This window comes from Talpa occidentalis, unplaced genomic scaffold (genome assembly GCF_014898055.3).
Source record: "Talpa occidentalis isolate TD23 unplaced genomic scaffold, MPIMG_talOcc4v2.1 talOcc4.3, whole genome shotgun sequence".
NCBI lineage: Eukaryota > Metazoa > Chordata > Mammalia > Eulipotyphla > Talpidae > Talpa > Talpa occidentalis.
In genome coordinates this window covers 28,470,355-28,494,729 of record NW_023603184.1, presented here as the reverse complement: position 1 = coordinate 28,494,729, position 24,375 = coordinate 28,470,355, and the positions used below count along the sequence as shown (strand labels likewise).

Below are 24,375 nucleotides of genomic sequence, written 5' to 3'. Positions count from 1 at the left end.
TGAGGATAGTTTCTGGAAGAGCTGGACAGAGTGGGGAGAAGGAACAGTCCCCCAGCATGTACACAGACTTCTTCCTTTAGGACCACAATATAATCAGAGCAAGACTGCCTTGCAAAAGCCCAGGGCCCATTAGGAAGCCCAATGTCAATAGTCTGTTTAAATGCAAAAGGAGCAGGCAGCTGGTTAGTTTTCTCTTCCCACCAGAAAGCTGGCCCTCCCTACCAAGTAGCCTGGTCACCAGGCTGGTGCAGATAGACATGCAGGAAGCAAGCAGAATGCCTGTTCTTCCCAGCAGCTGCAGAATTAACTATACTCCCCAACAGTCACCAGCACTAGAGGACAATTGTATGCAACTCACCATGCCTTCCAGAAAGAGCCCTGCAGGAAAGGAAGAAAGAAAACAGTGTGATTCTTCTCTCCTAGCCTTTGGTTGAAAGGCCCCCAAATATTCCTTCTTTGGCATTTTATTCTGTGCTAAATCTCCAATTATTGAGTCTTTACTATCTGTCTTCCCTCCTCTGCTATGCAGATATATGGTGTTTGAGTAAAGCCTGGTATAAGTGATACTTAAAGGAATAGTTCTTCCTTAAGTAAAATCACACTATTGTTGGCACTTAGAAAGAAAAATTGTACTCAGGGCTCAAGATTTCCAATGAAGTTTTAGTACCAGAATCTACAATATGTCTCCATATGGAATTTCGCTGCCTGGGTATTGGGCAAGCAACTGACCCTCTGAGCTCCAGATCTCTTATCTGGAAAATGGAGATGATAACAGTAAACACATCAATGGGATGTTGTGAGCATTAAATGACTTAATATCTAGAAAAAAATTTGCATAATTCCTAGTATACAGTAAATTCATTTTTTCTCAATATATTTTTGGTTCATATTATATTGGGTTATTCCAACTGTATGTCTATCACCCACTAAATGATCAGTTATGGGTTGTGCACTGCAAAGATAATGAAGTTGGAGTTAACTGTTGGATAGACCTAGGACAGCCATCGTCCTCACCTTTGAGCTGTGGGTTTTAGGAGATATAATCATTGCTTCATGTTTTATGATGAATAGCAACCCATACAAACGTGCTTCATAAACTCTATTGTGTTGACATTACTAGGAGTCTGCATCCACATTTACGTCTATGGGGCACCACAGCAGAGCCAGAGGGCGCACACACACCACCGGGAGCAGAACAGGGCCCTGATTGACAGCTCCGTACTGAAACTTCACGCTGACTGGCTGTTTTCTCAAAGGTCACTCTCCTCTCAGGTATGTCTTCCACTTTGCTGGGTATGGACAAGCCCAGCAAATGGCCAGGGGGCAGGGCGGGGTAGGGCAGTGAGGAATTCTTTCCTGGCGGCCTGGCCTGGGGCAGCTTGACTCCCACAGTAGAACCAAGGCCAACAACCAGTGCTTTGTGGAGGGAGGCTGGCCCTCCAGTGCTGTTGGGCTGTGATGGGGAACTGGGCATCTTGGGAGGGGCCCCACCACATTTTGTCCTACACGTGATCTGAAATGCCTACACTCCTGGGCCCCTTTGAAGGTGCCGGCACTGTGTGTTGCAGATGGGCAGTTCTCCCTGCTTCAGATAGAGAAGCCGAGCTCTGGGAGGTTCAGTTATTCAGTGGGTGAGGAGAACCTGTGCCCAGAGGAAAGCTGGGGGAGCAGGGGAGACTGAAAATGAGCTTTGCTGGTTTTGTGCGTGGCCAGGACTCTGGTCTGCCCAACCCCCACACCATCCTGCTCTTTGGCTTAAGAATGAAACTTCTCTTCCCCAGGGCAAACCTCTTAGTGTTTTGCTAGTCCAATTTCTTACTGTAAATGAAAAAAACAAACAAACAAAACAAATCCCACCACCCTAAGGTAGAGAGGGACTTTCTGGGTCATGGCACATGACCGACCACATAAATCAGATTCAGAAAAGGAAGAAAAACGTCCTTTCGAAGGTTAACAATTTAGATTCAACCCCATATTTATGGCATGACGATTTCATGCTGGTTGGCTTTTTTGGGCACACTTTTTCCTGGAGTGCCACAAAATTAGAATTTTCAATCACTGCTAATTCCCTCTCCCCACTTCCCCACCCAAGTTTGTACCTTAAGCATTGAGAGGCATGTTTTGAATGCATGGAAAAGGCTAAACTATAATCATTGGCTGAAGTCTAATCCCTCTTGCAATCCCAATAAATGAAAACTAAATATCAGCAAATGGATGAATTTCGGAGAAACATCTGTGTTCCATTACAGAATCGCTGGCAACAATGGTGTTGACATACTCTGTGTTACCAGTTATTTCCTCTTGGATTTGCCGAGACTGGAGGATTCCTTCTCGTTTCTGAAACAGGGGTGGGGAAAAGGGTTGGGAGGAGGAGAGAAAAATATGCTTCAGAAAAATAGAAAAAACTGATTAGCATTCCTGATATTGAGAAGGTTACTGGTGTTTAAGAGATGAATCCAGAGATGAGATACTGTTAGAAGTGAACCATGGCCTCTGCTTGCTGGGGACTGGACTGAACCATTTGTGCTTCATGCAATTAGTGCTTAGTCCAAACAAGTAGGCTGTTTCTTGGATGGTGAATCTTTTCTTTCTTTATTGGAAGACATTCTGCTGGAAGCAAACTGTTTGCCTCCTGGAGTAATCCACAGTAAACCAAATGGAAATGAAGGCCAGGGTGTGTCTGCCCTCCAGCTGGGGCCACAGAGGGAAGCTGAGAAACACATTTAACTGGTGGACTGGGGAGGAGGAACTGAGGCCAGCTTGGAGAATTCAAACAGAGGGAAGAGTTGTCTTTTATTTTAATATGTAAATGTGGGAAATTTTAAATAAGTCATGGAGTCTTCGGGTAACTAACTCATTCTCTGAGAAAAGCGCTTTTAAGGCACAATTGCCTAGCTTCCCATCCACCATCCATCCATCCCTGCATCTTTGCATCAGTCCATCTGACCTCTGTCTACCCTCCCATTAATTCATCCTCTTTATTTCATTAATCAGTGCCTTCCATGTACAAACCCTGTGCTGGACTTTGAGCAAATGTAGGAAATAGTTTCTGGCTTTGATGAATTTAGAGCAAAATGAGGTAGATGAAGCAGGGGAATAAGGATGGTTTCCTCCAAACAGCCCTAGTTTATGCCTGGTGTCCCGGCTCAGCTATGACTTGTAGGATCCCCTGTCACTCTCAAAAGTGTCATAGATGATAAATTATATGGTCACCCCCACACTGAGAGGAAGTGCTGAATGTAGGCAAGAGCAGGCACTTTCAGCTGAGATGATTAGGGGAACCTTTTGCAGGGAGGGGATCCTTGAGCTGGAACTTAAAGGACACAGAGGATTTGGCTATTCCAGTGGGAAGACTGGCCTGAGCAAAAAGCTAGTGTCAGGAGAGCATGAAAGTGTTCAGGAGGCAGCTTGGAAGCGTTTGCCATTAGTGAATGGGACGTCAGCTGACTGCCAGCTTGGAGTTTAAGCCTCACTGTGAGGGAAGGGGAGCCAATGAAGGCATCTTAGGGTTCAGGAAGACCTTTTGATGGGCACAATGAACTCACTTCATAGTCAGTTACCGGACACATCGAGGACAATTTGGGGTATGGTGAGCACTTGTGGGGGCAAATTCATGTCCCACAAAGCCTGACATGAGCTTCAAGAAAGAGCCTCTAATCACTGGTGTCTCAGCTGCCTTCTTTAACCTCCTGTCAAAACTTCCAGAACTTCTCTTCACATTCCCACCAGCCACAGAAATTAGTGTCCTTGCAAAGTACTTTCAATAGAAGGGAAGGTAGAACTGGATAAAGGCCAAGAGGCTATCTGGATTACATTAAGGATGGACTATCAGAGCAAAACAAAAGGAAAGGAAAAAAATATACTATTTAAATGGAATCAAATGAGGATAAGTTCTGACTTTTTCCAAATTCAGCTTCAACACATGTAAAATTTTCACACGGGGCTAATGGAATTTATGTCCTTGCCTCGTGAGGTCATACACAGACATGAAAGCTCATCTTCAACTTCATGCAGAATTCTCCTTATCTAGAATGCAAGAGAAATCTGGGCCAAACAATCTCTCATACAGCACCCAGATTTATTGCTATCCGTTATTAAGTTCCTAAAGAGTTCTTACTCTAGCTCAGTGACTCATGGTCAATTCTTAGTCCTGCTTTTGTGCCTATTTACAGTGATAAAGCAAAACACCCATAAAAAGATGACATGCGCAAATGCCGATTTATGCAATGTGTCCTCTTTTCTCCAGCATGCTAACAAAACTGCCTACAGGAGAAATTAAACCAGCAACAGCCTTCTGATGGCTTGTAATTGAGCTCCAAATGAGGCATGGGAAGTGGGCTTGCAGTGACCACTGTTTCAGAATAGGAGCCTCTTCTCTCCTGCTCAAAGCTTGAATCATGGTTAAAAAAAATATAACAATAGATTCACACATTATTGATTGATAAACACACACAATAAAGATAGCCTGGATTCACTGGGAAGATGCTTGTACAAGGATGCTCTGGGCTGGCCACATTTCCATAGCAGACATGAAATGCTTAGCACCATGCTTGACACAGTGGAGAGCTCAGCAAATGAGGCCAATTAGTCCCTTTTAGTCAGCTACACCTCATGTCTGCACTGCACACATGCACACTGCAACTCTGCTGCTTATGTGTAGACCGATCCCCTGGCAGGCAGGGCCAAGGTTTCATAGTCCTGTTAAACTCCCTTGACATTTAGCAAATTAACTGCCCAGAAGGTGTCAAAGAAATACTTTTTAAATAGGGTACAACCGAGCATCTAATTGAAGAGCACCCCATGTCCTTTTCCTTCCTATGAGCATCTGGTCCCTGAAAGCTCAGTTCAAAGACCTCTTGTCCTGGACACTGGCCTGACCCAGTCAGTCAAAGCTTACCAGCCCGTAAGGCTCTTCCTCACCAAGGCACCATGGAGCTGCCATACTGTGCTCTTTCATAGAACTCTGGATAACCCTGGGTAACCAGGGAACTGCTCATAAGGGGAGTTCTCCCTTACAGAGTGTTTATTTGGAAAAGAACAGAAACAAGCAAACAAAATGATGACCTTTAGTTAAATAGGCATAAAGTTGGAAAATTAAATTGAATTTGAGTATCTAATGGGGTTAGGAGCAGAGTAGATAGTCACAGGGAGAGAGCACACCCTCATTGTGGGAATTACACAGCCATATGCGAATGGAAATTCCATCCAACAATCTGGATGACTTGAGATGCCAGCTGTGCATCTCTGGGTGGGTGAAAAGCGGCAGTGCCCTCAGCAAAGGCACAGGCAGTTGGGGTCTTTCTCAAATAAATGTGCACACCCCCCCTCACAAGCATAGCTGTATCTCCTCTCACTACTTGTGCATCACTTTTTTTCACTACTGAAGGCTTCTCCATGGCTTGTGGGACACACCTGTACGTGAGTGCATGTGTGTGCACACAGCTCATCTTCCTCCCGCTCCCACTACGGACCCTCAAATATACATTATACACACACCAGCTTGATGAAAATCCTGGGCACATGCCCCACACAAGCACACAGAACTCCCCCCTCTGCACACCTATCGGGGAGACGCTCACAAGCATCAGGTGCTCACTCATCTGCCCCTCACCATGGAGCATGCAAACCCCACATGCCTAAGCTATCAGAGATCCAGCCTCCACCCCTCTTTAGGGCACAGATCCCTGTGGTATCGCTCACCTGGACCACAACCACTTGGATGGAAACATGGTCTGGGAGTCGTATTGGTGCCCGGAAATACTGGGACAGAGCAACTAGCAGATGCAAGATGGCCACCAGGCTCTTGGCGTGAACAGCTGAAACAAAAGATGATGTAAAAGTTAGAGAATCTTCTTCCAAGGTTCTAAGCAGAGAAAAGTAGATATTTAAAATGTAGCAGTACCACATCCAATACCTCTTTTATTAACTTAAAAAAAAAAATACCCTCGGTCATTACAGGTCTCACCCTGCGCTCCCTCAGTTCTTGGCCAGGTCCCAAAGAGCTTCTTGAATCATGTTATGTCTAGATTTCTTTACAGTGCCTTCCATTCTAACCCAGCATTCCCAGTAGAACCCTCATATCTGCTGAATTCGGAGCTCAGCCACTCCATGGTCTTGCTTACTCAATTCTAATAACCCTGGGCGTGTCTGCTCTGCAGTGTCTCTCCTTCCTATTTAACTGTAAACTTGTGGGGTCATCACTACTACTCATATCCAGAGACTACACAAAGCAGGCCCTCCATTATGGCCACTGAGTCAGGAACATTGGATCCCTAGAGAAAGTCAGGAGAGACATCTAAAGAGACATATAGGCCTTTGCTGCTCTTTGCCACTTAAAGAATAGCTGGGAGAGGATGAATATGACCCAGTGGACTTCTATATCTGCTGAGCAACATGCAAGAGGAGGCAGGGCAAGTGTTGGGGTGTGGTTTTCTCAGGACATGAGAGGGAATGAAGCCTGATGGGGTGCACACTGCTCAGGCAGACGGGAGCTGGAGATCTGACGTGACAACTGTACCATTCATTTATTGCCTGCATGACCTTGGGGAGGTCACTCAAGGCCTCTGAGCTACAGTCTATTCATTTTCAGTACCTATGTGGAAGTACGATTTTAAGAATATCCAGAGCCTCCCCAGTGGCGCAGCGGTTGAGCGCTGGGTTGCGAAGCTGCCCGCAGCCTCTGCCTTCAGGTTCGATACCTGGCTGCTCCCCAGCCACCGGAGGAGGGTCCCACATGGCGCGCAGACCTCTCCTGCCGCCCGCTGCTCCCCCCAGCAGTGTACTTCGGTCCTTCTGCCTGCTCTGCTCCCCACTCTGGCTCTGGTGAATTCTCTCACCCTCCCGCACTTCTGACTGTACCCAGTGCTTGTATAAATAAATAAACAAACAAATAAATAAATTAAAAAAAAAAAAGAATATCCAGAGACAGCATAAGCAAAGCTCCAAGCACAAACAGATCCCTTGCAATGGTTGATGTCTTTTGTTCTAATTTATGAGAGGGGATCTGACACTTAGGCAATTAGATAGATCAACTTTACCCCTTCTTTTCCCATAAAAGAAAAGATTTGTCAAATGCTTTGCCTGCCTTCATAGCCTGATCAGCCTCGTGGCTTTTCATTACAGGGGGTATTTAAAAAAAAAATGCCCATTTTAGTATGAACTGGCCCCATTACTGGGGTGTGATTCTTTCTGCCCTGGGATTGAGGAGTCTGTTCAAACAGAAGCTTTGAGAAATCACCAGGAAAAGGAAATGATTCAGGCATTGCTTGGGAACTCATTAGAGTTTCTTATTATCACTGCTACTTCAAAGATGGGTTTCCACTGAGTATGAACAGTGGCTCAAAGACCACCATCAAACAGCAGATGAGCCGCTCCTGGCTGCTAGCCTTCCAGAAGTTCTCAGTTCTGGGCATTGTCAACTAAGTACCCACAGGCAGTTTCAAAAAAGGGCCTTGACATGGGACCAAATCCCCTGACATGCTGTGCTCACTGTTGGACAGAAGTAAAATCCAGGTTTGCGCTTATCAGAAATGCCACACCATCCAGTCACTGAGGGTTGTAAGGACTTCTGCTACGTCTCCCCTTTTAATGACAAAACATAATGCAGGACACAAAGGTTGTCCTTCGTCTCCAGTGACATGGTGTGCTGCCTTGGTTATCTGCAGGAGAGTCAGAGTTCTATCACAGCAGATGCCAGGCTCCTTCAGGGAGTGCTCTGTCCTGGTAAGCTTTGCAAAAGCAGTAATTTCAATCTCTCACAGACACACACATGCTACATGTATAAAGATGTTAATTATTACATCATGCACTATCATTTAAAAAATTTAGAAAATAGTTATGTCCAAGAGGATGGTTTAGACCTGCAGCTTTCAAATATTTTTTTTATTAACCAGAGAACCCTTTGTTCTAAAAGCTGTTAGGCCAAACAGATGAAAAGGCCACAACTCCCTTCCCTCCTCTCCCCTCTTTTCCCCTCCCCTCCCCTCCCCTCTACTCCAGGCTCCTCTCTTCAATGGCACCTGAGTTTTTCCTTGGGCCAAGGCTGGGTCAAGTATAGCTTAGTAGGCATTACTTGAATAAATTATGGTATATGCACATAATGGAATACTTGCATGCCATGACTATCACTTTTCAGACACTGTAGCTATAAATTATTACTATTACAGTGTTAAAGAGAAATAACAGAAACAATGTAATCCATACACCTATGGATATACACACATGGAAATACAGACATGAACACACATATACACACATGAATTCACACATACATGCAAACATGCATGTACTGAGGCTAAGACTTGGAAAGGAATATGAAAGTAGTTTTGCTAGAGTGGAAATATACTTGGATTTTTTTCTAGTTCAAAATCCTTACAATAAAATGATGCCATTTCTTCAGTGAAAAATTCTAACAGGGCACTCTCATCATTGCCATCTTTCAGCAATGCCTCCTGGGAGTTTTCTCCTTGAAGCTAGTCAGAATGCAGTGCCGCTGTGTTCCTGTACTCAAGTCAGAATGGATATGTGCAGAGTCAGGGTAGAGCCAGGGTTCCACTATACAAACTGGGACCCAAAGCTGCTGTGCCAACAGTGTTACTTCAGGGCTGGAAAAATCATTTTCAAGTTGCTGCTAGAAATAGTCTCCAAACATGTCTTGTGGTGAAACTATACATTGATATTTTGGGGGGAGGCAATTTGACAATATAGCTGGTGACCTTAAAAATGTACATATCCTTTGTCGAAAACCATTTCTAGGTGTTTCTCCTAAAGAAGTACTGACAGCTACAGCTATGAGTAGAGGGGAGTTTATCAGGCTGTATTGATATCAGTGAAAAAAGTGAAAAGCAATCTCAAAATTCATCAGTGAAATAAATTGTAACACAACCATATACTGTCACATTAATATTAAAAAATGACATAAACCTTTAAAGATCATTAGATATTTTAAGTTTTCTAAACAACATATACAGATAGATCTCATTCTTGTAAAAAATAGAGTATATGCACGTTTACTTATCTCTTACACACACACACACACACACACACACACACACATATGCTGGGACACATAGTAAGGCTGAGAATGCCTGTCTCTGGGTGCATGGCTCATGGGGCCAAGCACATAGGCTTGGCGTACAGGCTGTATAATTGAACTCTCTGGGTCTCATCCCCACCTCCATCATTCACCACCTGCGTGGCCTTGGACAAGGACACTCCTTCCGCAGACATTATTGTGCCTAGTATGTGCCAACCACTTTTCCAGATTCTGGGAGATAAAAATTCTTGCCCTCACCAAGCTTTCACTCTGTGTTCCTTATCCTCGATTTTCTCATGTGTAAAATGGAGTAACAGAATTCTTACTTGGCTGGTTGAGTGAGGATTACAAGCTCCAAATATGTAAGTCATTTAGAAGAGTACAAGGCATACAGTAAGCACCATGAATATGTTAGATATTAATAATTTCATTTATTTTCTAAATTTTCAATAATATAAATTATTGTGACTTAATTCAGCAACTCTCCCTGCCACCTTTATCCTGAATGGAAAGATAACAGTCTCAGAAACAGCCAGGAAGATAGCAGAGAGGAGGGGCTGTTTTGCCCCAGGAGTTGTGCCTGCCACATTCCTTGTGGAAGAAACCACTGGAACTTGTAAACAGGCCGCAGGGAGCTAGCCACCGAGATAATTATTCCCTCAGACACAGTAATTCTTCTCGGTTCTAGAAGTAATTCAAGAGAAGCAAAAAGAGACACAACCGAGGTAGTACCTTCAAGTTGGCACTATCTGAGATTAGCAACAGGCTGGAAAAGATTTTAAAAAGAATCAGCATCAACATAGGGCTAAGTTACCTCTGGGATAATCTACCCCACGAAATAGAAGCAGTGATCAAAAATCATAACACCAAAGACCCCAGGGACTTCAGAGAATAGATATGATACAAGAAAAAGCAACAAAAAAGAGTGTATATGCCTTCATCAAGTAAGAATACGCATTGATATGGACAGCAAAAATGGGCAAAAAATGAAAATAGTCAAGAGTGGTAATATGAGGGATGATTTTATACATTTCCTGTAAGAAGGGAAAGTAAACATGAACCAAACAAGTCATTCAAAGCCACAGAAGATACTGGCTCTGATGTGACTTTAAAACATTTCACTCTGTGATCTCAGCCTTCCCAAATTGGGTTCCCTGATCAGTTGAAAGGTAAAACACCTTTCAATAATTTAGAGGTATTCGTGGAGATGGTCACATTCAAAGGAGTAGGAAATAGGACCAAAGGAAACCAAGCAGGGGTCATATCAGAGGATTTTAATGCTTATGACTACTGTGAATTTCCAAAATACAGATGCATTTCCCAAATTAGTGAGCTAGCCATATCCCCCTCCCCCACTGAAGGCTTCTCAGCATTCCTGGCACACAGAATAGCACCTAGGGCCCCTCCTCCTGCCTCAGGAATCTCCCTGTGCTTGGCAAGTAGTGCCCATTCCGAGAGCTGGCCACCGTGCAGGGCAACTTGCTTTACTCTGCAAGCAAAGGTGCAATTATGCTGAAGGGGGTACTTGGCCACATGATTCCCAAGTCAGATGCTAGAAACTTGCTGAGGAGGGTGTGACTGGCAGCTGCCAACTCTCTAAGTTGAGAGGTGAAGGTTCCTTTTTCTTTCCCAAGTTTGAGAGGTATTGTGTTTTTTGTTTGTTTGTTTTTTTTGTTTTTAAGATTTATTTTTATGCAAGAGCTGGGGTACAGGCCAGAGGCGTGGGAGGGTGAGAGGATTCACAAGAGAGAGAGTGGGGAGCAGAACAGGCAGATGGACCAAAATACACTGCTGAGGGGCGATCAGGAGAGGTCTGCTGTGCCATTTGGGAATCTCCCTAGCGGGCCGGGAATCGAACCTGCACTGCACAGGCTGTGGACAGCTTCACAGCACTGCACTCAACCTGCTGAGCCACTGGGGAAGCCCAGTATTGTGTTTTTGATGGCAGAGTTCCTGTTGATTTAAGTTGTCTAAGGTGGATGTCATAGGCATAGTACTTAACCCCTTACACTTAAAACACAATCTAAGGTCATTTTTATCTATTACAAAGAACGAAATCACCTTGAACTCCCAAAAGGAAATGTGCTGTTGGTACTGGATTCACATGACCTGCTGATTTCATATTGATTCTGATATGGACTTGTTAAGTCTGTATTAGACACTTAGGCTCTCAAAGAAGTAAAAGCATGAATGGTTTATACTTTCTGAGATCTGGGTTATAATAGGTGTGAAGGCTGAATTTTAAAATTCTGTTCCATGCCTACAATCTGAGTCATACCTCTGCTTCTTCTGGAAAATGAGATGAGAGGTAGGGCCTGGAGTTTGGAACAGAGTCAAGGCCTTGCTCCCTGCTTCTTACTTGTATGCCCCTGAGGATCCCCACCACCCTAGGACTCTCCAAGCTGGAGACTACAGCTGTCTGAATAGGTTGTGTTGGGACTCAGATAAATGGAAGTTTCCTTTCCCATCCAATCTCAGGTGAGGTTTGCACAGAAAATCTTACAGAATAGCACACTGGACTCTGACATGTTGTTACCTTTCCCAGTGGTGTGTATGTGTAAGTTCTCTAAGGGCATGCCTTGCTCAGAAATCAATAGGTTTGCACCCACGAGGGCTGCCCAGTTTACTGGATGTCTTCCGGGGGAACCCCCATGGTGGGATCATTTAACAGTTCCATTTTCCTTTGTCACACTCACAGTCCACGTTCCACTTGATGCTCCTGGGAGGGAGTTTGAGGGTTTCATTGATCTTCTCCAGGACTGTCTGCAGCTTTTGCTTCTGCGCAATCTCTGACTGGGTGACCTCAGCAACGTTCAGCTTCTCGCTCTCAAGTTTCTCTGGGGTGGTACAAAAGAGAGTACAGCTGTTACCTTCAGCCACATGACTCATTCATTCATTCCCTCACACATATTCACATACATTTACATATTTACTCCCTCCCTCATTCAACAAATATATGTTGAGCACCTACTATGTGAGGGAACACTGCTCTCCCTGTCTGATGGTGGCACTGGTGGCACCAGTATTGTGAAAATCATGTGATGGTGCCTTGATTCCCCAATTTATAAGATCCTAGAACCATAGAAGGGAGCAATTAACTCAGCCTGTGTTTTGTGTTTTCCATCACTGTGGCGTTACCCCTCTTCCGTTCAATTCTGCCTTCTCCAGGGACACCTCTGTGTCCTAACTGGAGAGCCTTCTATGCTTGCCCAGAGCACTAAGTCAGTCCTTCCTGAAGGCATTTTGTACATTCTTGTAATATAATAGGTGCCAAGCAGAATCATATTTTTCTGTTCTAAGAGCTTCTTCCCTTCGAAACCCACCTGGAAGGTAACTTACTTGATATTTCCCAATTCATCACTTTTTTTTTTAAACACATCCCCGAAATTCTGTTGTGTTATAAAATTGATGACCTTCTACAAGTCCTTCTGGCGGGTGGAAGATGTAAGAGTTATCACTTGATCGTATCTCTTTATAATGTGGTCACTAACAAGCCTTTAAGAACACTTTATAAAAGTCCCTCTAAGCAGTAAGAAAGCATTGGGTAACAGTTTAATTGAAGTGCTCTTTTCTTTTTGAGAGGCACTTGTGTAATGCTGTGTTTTAAAACCACCACTTCTTATAGGCAATAGCATAGCCCCTTAATACTTAAAGGCAAAATACAGTTTAATCATTTTTTAGTCTAAATTCATATCTTTAGTATAGAGAATAACTCTGGATTCTCTAATGGCTAGTCCCTAGATCCCCCTAATCCACTCCCATGGCTCACTCAGGACTGACAGAGCTGACACTCTGACACATGTTGAAGATGTCTTTTCTCCTCATTTTTTAAGGGCTGCCATACAAATTAAATTTCACAATATATCAATGCCCTCCCTATTGCTTCCATAATTTATTTTAGTTTTGAGTAGTTCCAGCTTATCCAAATCTTCTTTAAAATAAGATTATCCACTGGAGAGTTTCTCCAAATTCTGTGGATCTAAGAATTCTTTGCAGCACTTCGAAAGGATGACTTCAAGCTATTCTTGTCTATGATGGCTTGAAGCCATCATCCCTTATTTCTAAAGTTCAGGAGTTTAACAAGCTCCTTATATCTAAACATCTTCTTGAATGTTAAACTTTAAAGAGACCTTGTGTATCTTTGCCACTTTCAGACTGTGAATCCTTATCTTGGGTCTTCTTATGGAGAAGTACATGAGAAGTTGTTTTTATCTTACACTGCAGCTATGCCCCTGGCAGAGGCTCCCTGAAGTGCCAGGTTAGGGGAACTTCTAAAGCTTTAGCTTGGCTCGGAGGAAGAGAGCTGTGCTAGATTAGTGATGACTGTTAGAGGAGTGGGCTGGCGAAGGAAGAGGGAGGAGCAGGGTGTGAGAGCCACTTTTTTTGCTAGTTCTGTTGCATTACATCATTGTCTATGAATTTTCATGTTTAAGACCTGCTGCCACTAGCTTTCTTAGAGTGAATGGCTTAGGTCTCCAAGTCTGTTTTCTAGGTCAATAACTTTTTCTTGCACTGCCTTTCTTTGGTTTTCACTTTTAAAAACTGGATTTTACACATTACTACTGAATTTCTGCTTCCACCAATATTTTTAAGTAATCCATGATACCAAAATTATAATGCATTCTTTCTAAAATTTAAAAAATCTGTTTTTTTAGCATCTGGCATTGCTCATTCAAGATAAGAGATTTTATGGGTTTGCTTTTTTCCTTTTGCACTATGATTTTTTTTAACAAAAGATGATGTTTTACTTTTTCCCCACTTTGTTATGCTTTGGGTTTATCTTCTTGCTTTTACTTTCGTTGCAGGATATTTTATTGTAGGTACTCACATTGGTATTAAGTGGATATAAGTAGAGATAATATCTTGAAGTGAACCTGATTAACAGATTTAGTGAATCTTCCTGCTCTTTCTCAGTGAAAATGAGATTATAGCATATACATTTTTCTGATAATTTTTTTCTACTCAAACATATTTCATGAGTATTTTTCTATACATAAGGATATAGGATACATACATAAGGATATGTACATAAGGGATATAATACATAAGGATATAATTCACTTGTTTTGAAAATTGCATATTATTGGACTTCTAACTTATTCAACCATTTCCCTCAGGTTACAGCTACATTTTTCCTATTTGTAAAAAAGTTGCAATAAACATCCTCTATGGGGTGTTTGTGTGTGTCCAATTACTGCTGTTAAGAAGCAAAGCTAATGCTCTACAGATTTTCTTTTTGAATACAGTCATTTAACCAAATCTCCTAATTAGTTTTATTATTGTTTTAGTCTTTAGATTCTCTAGGTATAAATAACACTGTTATCTCTACCTTATAATCTTATTTATTTCAGTTTTTTTCTGACATTTTAATATAAAAAATTCTTTGAGGAATCTTTTCTGCTATTCCTACCCTATATTTTTAAAATAGTCAAAATTTTGAGATGTGCACATAAATAGTAATTTCACTCACTGTTATGAAGGATTTAAGATAATTTCTGCTTTCAAGCCTCCTAGTTTTCCTTTTAGGTTCTTTATTAGGCTAATTTAGCTAGCTCTATGAAAACTTTCTTTTGCTGAAATTTTATTCTTCCAGGAAATTGTTTCTCCCTTGTTTCCATCATTCTATAAATTATTTGTCATTATTTAACTTGCTATAAAGTAGTAGACATGATTTTGAAATATATTATTTAGAAAATTTTCTCAGGTAGGAAAGATTTTGTGAATCTGTTTTTGAAATTAGCATCCACATGTACTTATGGAGAGATTATTTTTAAACAATGAAACAAGTTCTGGAATTTCAAAAAGTTCTGGAATAGCAAGACAGGGCAGCCTAAACTCAATTAGTTTGGTAGAAGAACTGCTCTAATACAATTGCCATAATATCTCTATTGATATAACCACCCTTCAAAAAATTAAAATACAAATTCTAGTGATTCCTGAGTTATGAAAAAAAATTGTTTCCAAATATATAGGGAAGGTTAGTTAAAAGTTCTTTTTTTTTTTTTAAATTGCATCACGGTCAGAGCATACAGTCTATGTAGCTGTTGAGATTTTCTTTTTGGACACAGTCAAATTTTTGTAAGTGTTCCATGTACAGTCAAAAGAATGAGAATTCTCTTTAGGAGTGTTGCCAGTTAACTGTTGTTAAAATCTTCTTTATCCTTAATGAACTTTTTACTTAATGTTTTATTAAGAAAGACATGTAAAATCTGCGATGGCATAATTAAGTTCTTTGTGTATCTGATTGCCCTTTTTGAATTTTATATATTTGATGCACAGAATTGTATTAAAAGGTCTGTATTTTTCTAGTAACTTCAGTTTCATTGATATGCAGAGATTCTGTAGTAAATGCATTTTACCTTGTCTGATACTAAAATAGTTTTTCCAGCCTTCTCTGCGTTAGCATTAGTCTATCTATAAAACTTTCTACTTTTTCTTTCAACTTTTCTGTATTCTCATGTATTGAATATACAAGGAATGCCTTGTATACAGCAATATTTTGTTTTGTTGTTAGCCTAACAATCTTTGTCTTTTAAAAATTGAAGTATAATTGACATACATTGTATTAGTTTTCTGGAGTATAATATAGTAATTTGATATTCCCGCACAATGCAGAATGTCACCACAATAAGGATTTCCCATTTATTTTTAGCAATTTTTCAAATTTGCAATACTGTGTTATTGTCCATGAACCTCAGGCTGTACCCTGTATCTCCATGACTTACTTATTTTTAAAACTGAAAATGTATATCTCTAGATCCTATTCATCTATTACACTCATCTCCCAACACCTTTCCTTTTTGGTAAGCACCAGTCTAATCTCTGAATCTAAGACTACTTTTATTTGTTTAGTTTGTAAGATTCTATACATAAGTGAAACCACAAGGTATTTGTTTTTCCCTGTCTCACTTATTTCACTTACTATAATACCCTCAAGGTCCATCCATGGCATTGTAAGGTTTCCTTTTTATGGTTGCATAGTATTCCACTACATACATAGATACACATCATTTAATAACAGTGATGTATTTTGAGCAAAATGTCATTAGGTGATTCTGTTAAGTGATTTTTGTCATGTGAAAGTCATAGAGGATAACTACACAAACTTGGATGACACAGCCTAATACACACAGAAGTCAGATGTTACAGCTTATATGGACCACCATAGTATGTGCCATCCATTGCCGACTAAAATGACATTAAGTAATGCATGAGTCTACACATCTTTATCCATTCATCTATCTAAACATCTTTATCCATTCATCTGTCAATGGACACTTAGGTGGTTTTTATATCTTGGCTATTGGAAATAATTCTGCAATTAACATAGGGATGCATATATTTTTCCAAATTACTGATTTGATTTTCTTCAGATAAGTACTCAAAAGTGGAATAGTTGGATCATATAGTTGTATTTTTAATTTTTTTTTCAGGAAAAATACTGTTTTTTAATAATGACTGCATCAATTAACATTCCCATCAACAATATACAAGGGCTACCTTTTCTCCACTTCTTCACCAACATGTCTTTTTTTTTTTTAATGACAGTCATTCTGACAGATGTGATTTCCCTGATGATTATTGATGTTGAATACCTTTTCATGTCTCAGTCATTTGATTTCTTCGGAAAAATGTTCAGATCCATTTTTAAACCAGACTAGTTTTAGTTAAGTTGTATGAGTGCTCTATATTTTGGATATTAACTGTTTATCTGATACATGATTTGTGAATAGCCTCTCTTCCAGTAGGTTGCCTTTTCATTTTGTCGATATTTTCTTTTTCACGGTGTAGAAACGTTTTAGCTTGATACAGTTCCATTTGTTTATTTTCATTTTTGTTTTCCTTGGTTTTAGAATCAGAGCCAAAAATATCACTAAGATTGATATCAAGGAGCTTACTGGATCCTAAGAGTTTTGTTACTTTAGGTCTTATATTCAAGTTTTTAATCCTTTTTCAGTTGATTGCATGGTATAAGATATTCAGTTTCATTTTTTTGCATTTGGCTGTCCAGTTTTCCTTACATCATTTATTGACACCATTTATTGTTCTTTCTCTACCTTATATCTTGGTACTGTCATAAATTGATAATGTGTGTGGGTTTATTTCTGGTTTCTCTACAGCATTCCATTGATCTATGTCTGTTTTTATGTTAGTACCATACTGTTTTGATTAATACAGCATTGTAATAGTTTGAAACCAGGGAGCATGGTATTGTCAGCTTTGTTCTTTTTCAATTTGCTTTGCTTATTATATGGGATATTTTATTGAATTTTAGGATTGATCTATTTATGTGGAAAGAAAGTCATTGGAATTTTGATAGGGATTGCATAAAATCTGTAGAGTGCTGTGAGTAGAGTGAACTTTTTAACAATATTAATTTTTCCAATTCATAAGCACAGAATATCTTTCAATTTCTTTTGCCTTCAGTTTATTTCATGAATGCCCCATAGTTTTCATTGTGTAGGTCTTTCACATCCTTGGTTAAATTTATGCTTAGTACCATTGATCCTTAATCAACATGGGTGTAGACACCAATATCTTCTGCACCTCCCATATAGTTGAAAAATTCATGTATAGCTTTTGACCCCCCCAAAAAAAACTTAATTACTGCTATCACCTGGAAGCCTTACAGATAAAAGTTGATTAACACATATATTTTATGTTACATGTTTTATATACTATATTTTTAGAAAAGTAGAGAAATTATGTTAAGAAAATCATAAGGAAGATAAAATACATATCCTGAGCTTATGTTGTCTGTCAATAGGATGAATTTTCTGTCAGTACCTACTTTAAAATTGTCAATGGTGAATCTATTGCTATAATCATGATTTTCATACTCTACTTTCTTGATGTGGTATATCATTGTTTTGCAAATGTTGAACCATCTTGCAACCTTGGAAAAATTCCCACTCAATCAAGGCGTATGGTCTTTTTAACATAATTGTTGTATTTATTGTTAAATTCAGTTTGCTAGTAATTTGCAGAGGATTTTTGCCTCTATGTTCATTAGGGATATTAGCCTATAATTATCAGTTTTTGTGATTAGTCTAGTTTGGCATCAGGGTGATGCTGCCCTTGTAAAATCATTTTGACAGCATTTCCTCCACATCAATGTTTTGAAAGAGTTTGAGATGAACAGGTGGTGTATCTTCTTTGAAAGTTTGGTAGAAGTCCTCAAATAGGCCATTAAGTCCTGAACTTTCTTCTTACTAGCAATTATTCTATTCAGATTGTCTATTCCTGATTCAGTCTTGTAAGAGTGGGTTTAGAGGAATTTATTTCTTCTGGGTTGTCCAATTTGTTGGCATAATTATTTTTAGTAGCCTTTTGTGATCCTGTGAATTTGTGTATCAACTCTAATTTCTTTTTCATTTCTGGTTTTATTTAATTGAATATTTTTGTTTTATTTAATTGAATTTTTTTTTTCTTGGTAAGTCTACCTAAGTGTCAGTTTTATCTTTTAAAAAAATGAGCATTTACTTTTTAATCTTTTCTATTGCCTTTTTAGTTTCTATTTCCACTCTAATACTTATTTCCTTCCTCTTATTAATATTGGGCTTCACTTGTCCTTTTTGTAGTGCTGTTTCTTGAATTAGTCCTATATTGTAGTGAACTTAATTTTGGGCACAATTTGTTGTGTCCTATAGTTTTTAGTATGTTGAGATTCCATTTTGTCTTAAAGTATTTTTTGATTTTGTCTTTGATTTCTTCACTGATCCATTGGTTGTTTAGCATTATGTTGTTTAAGCTCAACATATTTATGATTTTCCAATTTTCTTCTTATAATCGATTTCTACTTTTATACAATTGTGTTCTGAAAGATGGGTGGTATGATTCCAATCTTAAATTTATTGAGACTTGTTTTGTGGCTTAATGTGACACATTCTGTAGAATGGTCCTTGTGTACTTGAAAAATATGTGTACTTCACTGCTTTTGAATGGAATGTTTTGCATATGATAAGATCATCTGCTCTATTATGTTAAGGTTGATGAATCCTTGCTAACGTTCCTTGTGTGGGCAATCTGTCCATTGATGTAAGTGGGTTATTAAAGTCCCCAACAATTACTGTAGTGTGGTCAATTTCTACCTTTAGTTTTGTTGTAAATATTTATGCACTTAAATATATTACCAACTGTTATATCCTCTTCTGTTGATCCCTTTATCATTACCTAATGCCCTTTGTTTTATTACATTTTGTTTTAAGGTCTATTTTGTCAGATATAGGTATGATTATACCAGCTCCATATTGTCATTTTCATGGAATAACTTTTTCCATCCCTTAACTTTAGTCTGTGTCCTAAAATCTGAAGTATATCTCCTAAGGTAATATTTAGATTAGTACTGTTTTATCCATACATCTTCTGTCTTTTGACTGGAGAATTTAGTTCATTTATCTTTAAGGTGATTATTAACAGCTATGAATTTATTGCCATTTTGCTAATTGTTATTATATGCTAATTGTTGCAGCATTTCCCCTCTGTTCCCTTGCTCTCAAAGGACATTGTGATTTTGACCTGTTTTACTAAGGGGGAAAGTGATAATGAACATTTTTCATGTATCTTTTGACCTGGATATCTTCTTTGGTGACCTGGCTGTTCAGATATGCCTCCCACTTATTAATTGGGTGGTTTGTTAAACTAAGTTTTTATATATCCTTAAACCCTTGTCAGTTGTGTAATATCTCCTATTCAGCTGGCTGTCTTTTAAATCATATATATATATACATTTTTTTTTGCCGTGAAAACCCTTTTTAACTTGAGGTATTCCCAATTGCTTATTTTCCTAGCTATAGGGGGCGAGTCTCCAAAAACTTTATCATTAATGTCATGAAATGTACTGGCAATGTTTTATTCTGTATATTTTGTTGCTGCAGGTTCTGTATCTAAATCTTTACTCCACTGGAAGGGATCATGCTCAGCGAAATAAGCCAGAAAGAGAAAGAAAAATACCGGATGGTCTCGTTCATAGCAGGAATCTAGAAAACCTAAATAAGGGACCAGGAAAAAGAATAGTTATAAGAAAGAAAAAATCAAAATCAACAAACAACTATGAACCAGAGACACAAACAATGAGGGGCAGGGAAAGGAGGGATTGGGGTCAAAATAAGGGGGTTGCAATTGTATGGGGAATATAAAAATAAAATTTTAATAAAAAAATAAATCTTTACTCCAATTAGAATTTTTTTGTGCATAGAGTTAGAGTGATGTACTTTCCTCTTTGTATGGCTGTGGCTCCTTTATCATGAATTAAGTATTGTTATGTATGTGGAACTATTTCTGGGCTTTTGATTCTGTGCAACTGAGTAACTATTTCTAGTCTAATACCATAATGATTTTAGGTCTGTTGCTTTATAGTATATAGCTTAAAATCAGGTAGCATGATACCTCCTTTTTTCTCAGAATTGTTTTTGCTATTTGAGGATGTCTGTGATTCCATATAACTTAAAAACTGTTCAATTTCTTTGAAGAATGTTAGCATTTTGATAGGGATCACACTTAATGTGTACTTTGCTTTTGCTAGAATAGTCATTTTAAATAATATTGAGTCTATCCATGAGCATGGAATATTGTTCCATGTCATGATCTAAATCTTTTAGATGATATATCCTGTAACTTTCACTGTGCAAGTCCTTCACCTCCATAGTTTAATTCCTATTTATTTCAAGTGACTGGAATTTTTTTCTAGTCCATTCTTGATATATAAAAAAATACAACAGCTACTTGTAAGTTGATTTTGTAAACTATTGTATTTTGAATAGCATTTTGATAGTCTACAGTTTTCATAGTATATATTGTCTGGATATTGACATAATACACATATATTCTACACAACTCATCAGTTGCAAATTTTTGTCACATTTATGAATCTGGCTTATTCTGTTAATGCTTGCTCATTGTGGCTTTTATGTGTTTGGTGATTTGAGTCAGATAATTTTATTTTGGGAGTTATTTGGGGTGGGCAAACAACTCTCATAATACTGATTTTGAAACTTTAAGATGCTGTTCCTTTTGGGATTCACTGTGCAGTCCCATTCAATACCCACCATTTAGAGTCACTCCATGTTTACTTTAGCTCACTTTTTATTACTTCCCTAACTAGATTTCTTTTTATAATTTTATTGGATTTATTTATACAAGCACTGGGTATGTACAGGGAACAGAACAGGCAGACTGACGAAGAAATACACGAACCGGCGCCGGCGGCGGCCGGGGACCGAACCGGCGCCAGCGGCGGCCGGGGACCGAACCGGCGCCGGCGGCGGCCGGGGACCGAACCGGCCTGCGCACCAGGTGGGACCCTCACCGGTGAGCAGGGGATCGAACTGGCGCTGCAGAAGCTGCGGGCAGCTTCGCAGCCCAGCGCTCAACCGCTGCACCACCAGGGGAGGCCCGATATAACTAGGTTTACTTAAAGCTTTGAACCTGTGCTGCAGAGGCTGTGGCAGCTTCGCAGCTCAGCACTCACCACCAGGGGAGGCCCAATATAACTAGGTTTCTTAAAGCTTTTCCCCATCCATACTTGCCACTCCTCTAGTTCAAGGCCATCATTATCTCACAGGAGATAGTCTGCTGGAGTTTCCTCTACTGCCTCTAAACAACTCTCCTACTGTTTGTTCCTAGATTACCCCTTCTTAAAGTCCATTTCTCATCATACATTGCTTTGCTCATTATGTATGTAGTTATCCACTGTAGGATCCACAGTATCCACTGCTCATGGATAGTCTAAAATACTTTGTCTTCTGTAATATGGATTCATCATCTTTCTTTAAATAAGATTCCTATTTTAGAATAGTTTTGAGAGGTAGGGAAACATGAAAAGACAGTTCCTGAATACCCTGGTGGCGCAAGTTTCACCCATCGTAAACCCATTGTGGTATGTTTGTCCAGTGACTTTACTAAGCTCTATTTTATTTGGGTGTCACTAGTTTTTTCCTGTCCTTTTTTTCTTTTTTTTAAATCTGTGTCCAAGATACACACCTACTCATTTTGTCTCCTTAGTCTGTTCTATTTGGTATAGTTTTTAGACTTATTTTTTCATGACTATGACAATTTTGAGGAGTGCTGTTTTTTCTTTTTTTCCCCTGTTTGTCTCAGACAGGGTTATGGGTTTGGGGGCGGAAGATGACATAGATGAAATGTTCTTTCATCACATCAAGTCAAGAGTACTTAATATTCGCAAGGCTTATCACTGGTGATGTGAACCTTGATCACTGCGCCAAAGTAGTCTCTGTACCAGGTTTCTCCACTCTGAAGCTACCTGCCTTCCATTAATCACTTGGAGGCATTCACTGAGTGTAGTCCCCTCTAGGGGTGAGGTGTTAACCTTCACCTCCTTGAAGGGATTGTAACTACATACATTATTTAAAATTATTTTTTTTAAAGATTTATTTATGCATATAAGAGCTGGGGTACAGGCCAGAGTTGCGGGGGGTAAGAGGACTCACCAGAGACAGAGTGGGGAACAGAACAGGCAGACTGACTGAAATACACTACTGAGGGGAGCAGCAGGTGAGCAGGAGAGGTCTGGATTGCTTCATAGTGTGGTGCTTAACCCCTTGCGCCACCAGGGAGGCCCTGGAATTATTTTAAAGGAACGGTCTCTCTTGTCTTTTATTTAGTTATTTACATTAATATGGACTTACGGATCCTTATTTTACACTGTGGGTTATAAACCAATACTACTGTTAGTTTTTTTTTGCACAAATTATCCATCTTTGACCAGTGGGAGCTCTTTCAGGATGATTCTGAACACTTTCAACATGTTGCCTCATAGATATTTTTCCTCATCACCTCTCTTTGCTACTGCAAGATGCTCTAGGATCATCCCTTCTCTGCCTCGCCCCCCTCGTAGTCACTGCCCATTCTCTAAGGAGCTCTGCTTTCCATTATTGGATAAGCCAAGATCCGGTGTTGGTGTTCTTGGTCGTCATACACACTACTCACATCGTCCTTGTCTCTATATCACATTCACACCAAAGTCCACAGGAGCTTACCAGCAACTTTCTCATTGTGCTGACCAGAATGTTCTCCTTCATCTGGTTGAAATTCTCCTTCCAACTCTTCGTTGAAATGAGCCCTCTTTCAAGATGCCTTTCTCTAATTCCTGCTTGATATTCTGCAGGCCATTGCACTATTAGGTTGTGAGTTACCTGAAGGCAGCACTATGACCTATTTACTTACATACTTAAATTCAGCTGTTAGCATATAGCAAATCAAAATGATTATTGGTTAGTGAATATTATTGGTCAAGATTAAGCTAATGTTAGGGTGTACTGGGGGAAAGACACCCCCAAACAAAAACCTCTCCTGTAGAACTTTTATGCCCAAGGGACCCTTCTTGGCCTCATGCCTAAAGAAGATATCCTGTTTCAACCATATGCTATTGTGAAAGCCAAAAGGAAGACCCTATAACCTCATGATTTTCATCCCTCAAAACAGGTGTTTTCTGTTCCTATACAGGCCCGTGTTTAAAGATAATTATCAATCGAATAAAACATACCATAAGGAAACTCATAGTTATCCCAAGTCAGGAAACCTCAATAAGAAACAGGCAGTGGCCCGTGTTCAAATGAAATGATTCTCTTATGAAGGCATTTCTTGAACCCTTTATCTTCTGTCTCACAGTCAGGTCTAGGACTATGTAGTGTGGATATGAATAAAGCAAGATGATCTTGGATGCAAGTGTGTAACAAAGGCTGATAAATGAGTCCCCACTCTGGACTATTCTGTGACTAATTTGTTGGTGCCACAGGCTAAGAGTACCCCTATCCAGGAGGGGAGGATGTGGTTTCTATCAGGCACCCTGAGAAATGGTTAATCTGTGCATAAGAAATTGGGTAAATCTTTTGCATGGGGAGGGGAAGAAACTTCCTTTTCATTTTGGAAGGTAGGGAGTTTTTGTAAGATATACATAGGGCTGACATTCTGTGGGAATGGGAGGGGGCCTCATGAAAGTGGCTAGCATCTGATTTTTCCCTGTGAGCACCACCAATAGTACAGAGAAACAGTAGGGCCAGAGGGAGCAGCTGCTATGCCCTCCAGCCTCCCTGGCCCACCTCTGTTCTGCAGACTGCTCCGAGCACAGTGACAGTCCCATGTCTGGCCCGAGGCTCTGTCCATCTCTGCCCCTGGGTTTCTCTGCCAGGAGTACAATCCGGAGGTAGTTCCTACATAGGGGATCCTTAACCACACAGTGATGGTGACAGGAGCCACAGAGTGCATGCCCCAGCCACCCTGTGTCGGAAAACAATGATTTTGAAGTGCTCTGTCTGCTGGTTTCTGGCCACAGAGAGTTGCCATCCTTACTAATGTACATTTCCCTGCCCCTTTCCACTCTC

At 40.0% G+C, this 24,375-nt stretch overlaps 1 protein-coding gene across 1 annotated transcript in view; it reads right to left on the bottom strand.

The window, feature by feature from the left end:
* The window catches only part of PARVA (parvin alpha), a 143,526-nt gene that overhangs the window by 19,551 nt on the left and 99,600 nt on the right, over window positions 1-24,375 (bottom strand). The window contains exons 5-8 of the mRNA XM_037522682.2: window positions 11,731-11,871; window positions 5,701-5,816; window positions 2,279-2,337; window positions 359-378 (exon numbers count right to left, since the gene is read on the bottom strand). Coding sequence (XP_037378579.1) covers window positions 359-378; window positions 2,279-2,337; window positions 5,701-5,816; window positions 11,731-11,871 — 336 coding nt within the window. The remainder of the gene's footprint in view (window positions 1-358; window positions 379-2,278; window positions 2,338-5,700; window positions 5,817-11,730; window positions 11,872-24,375) is intronic.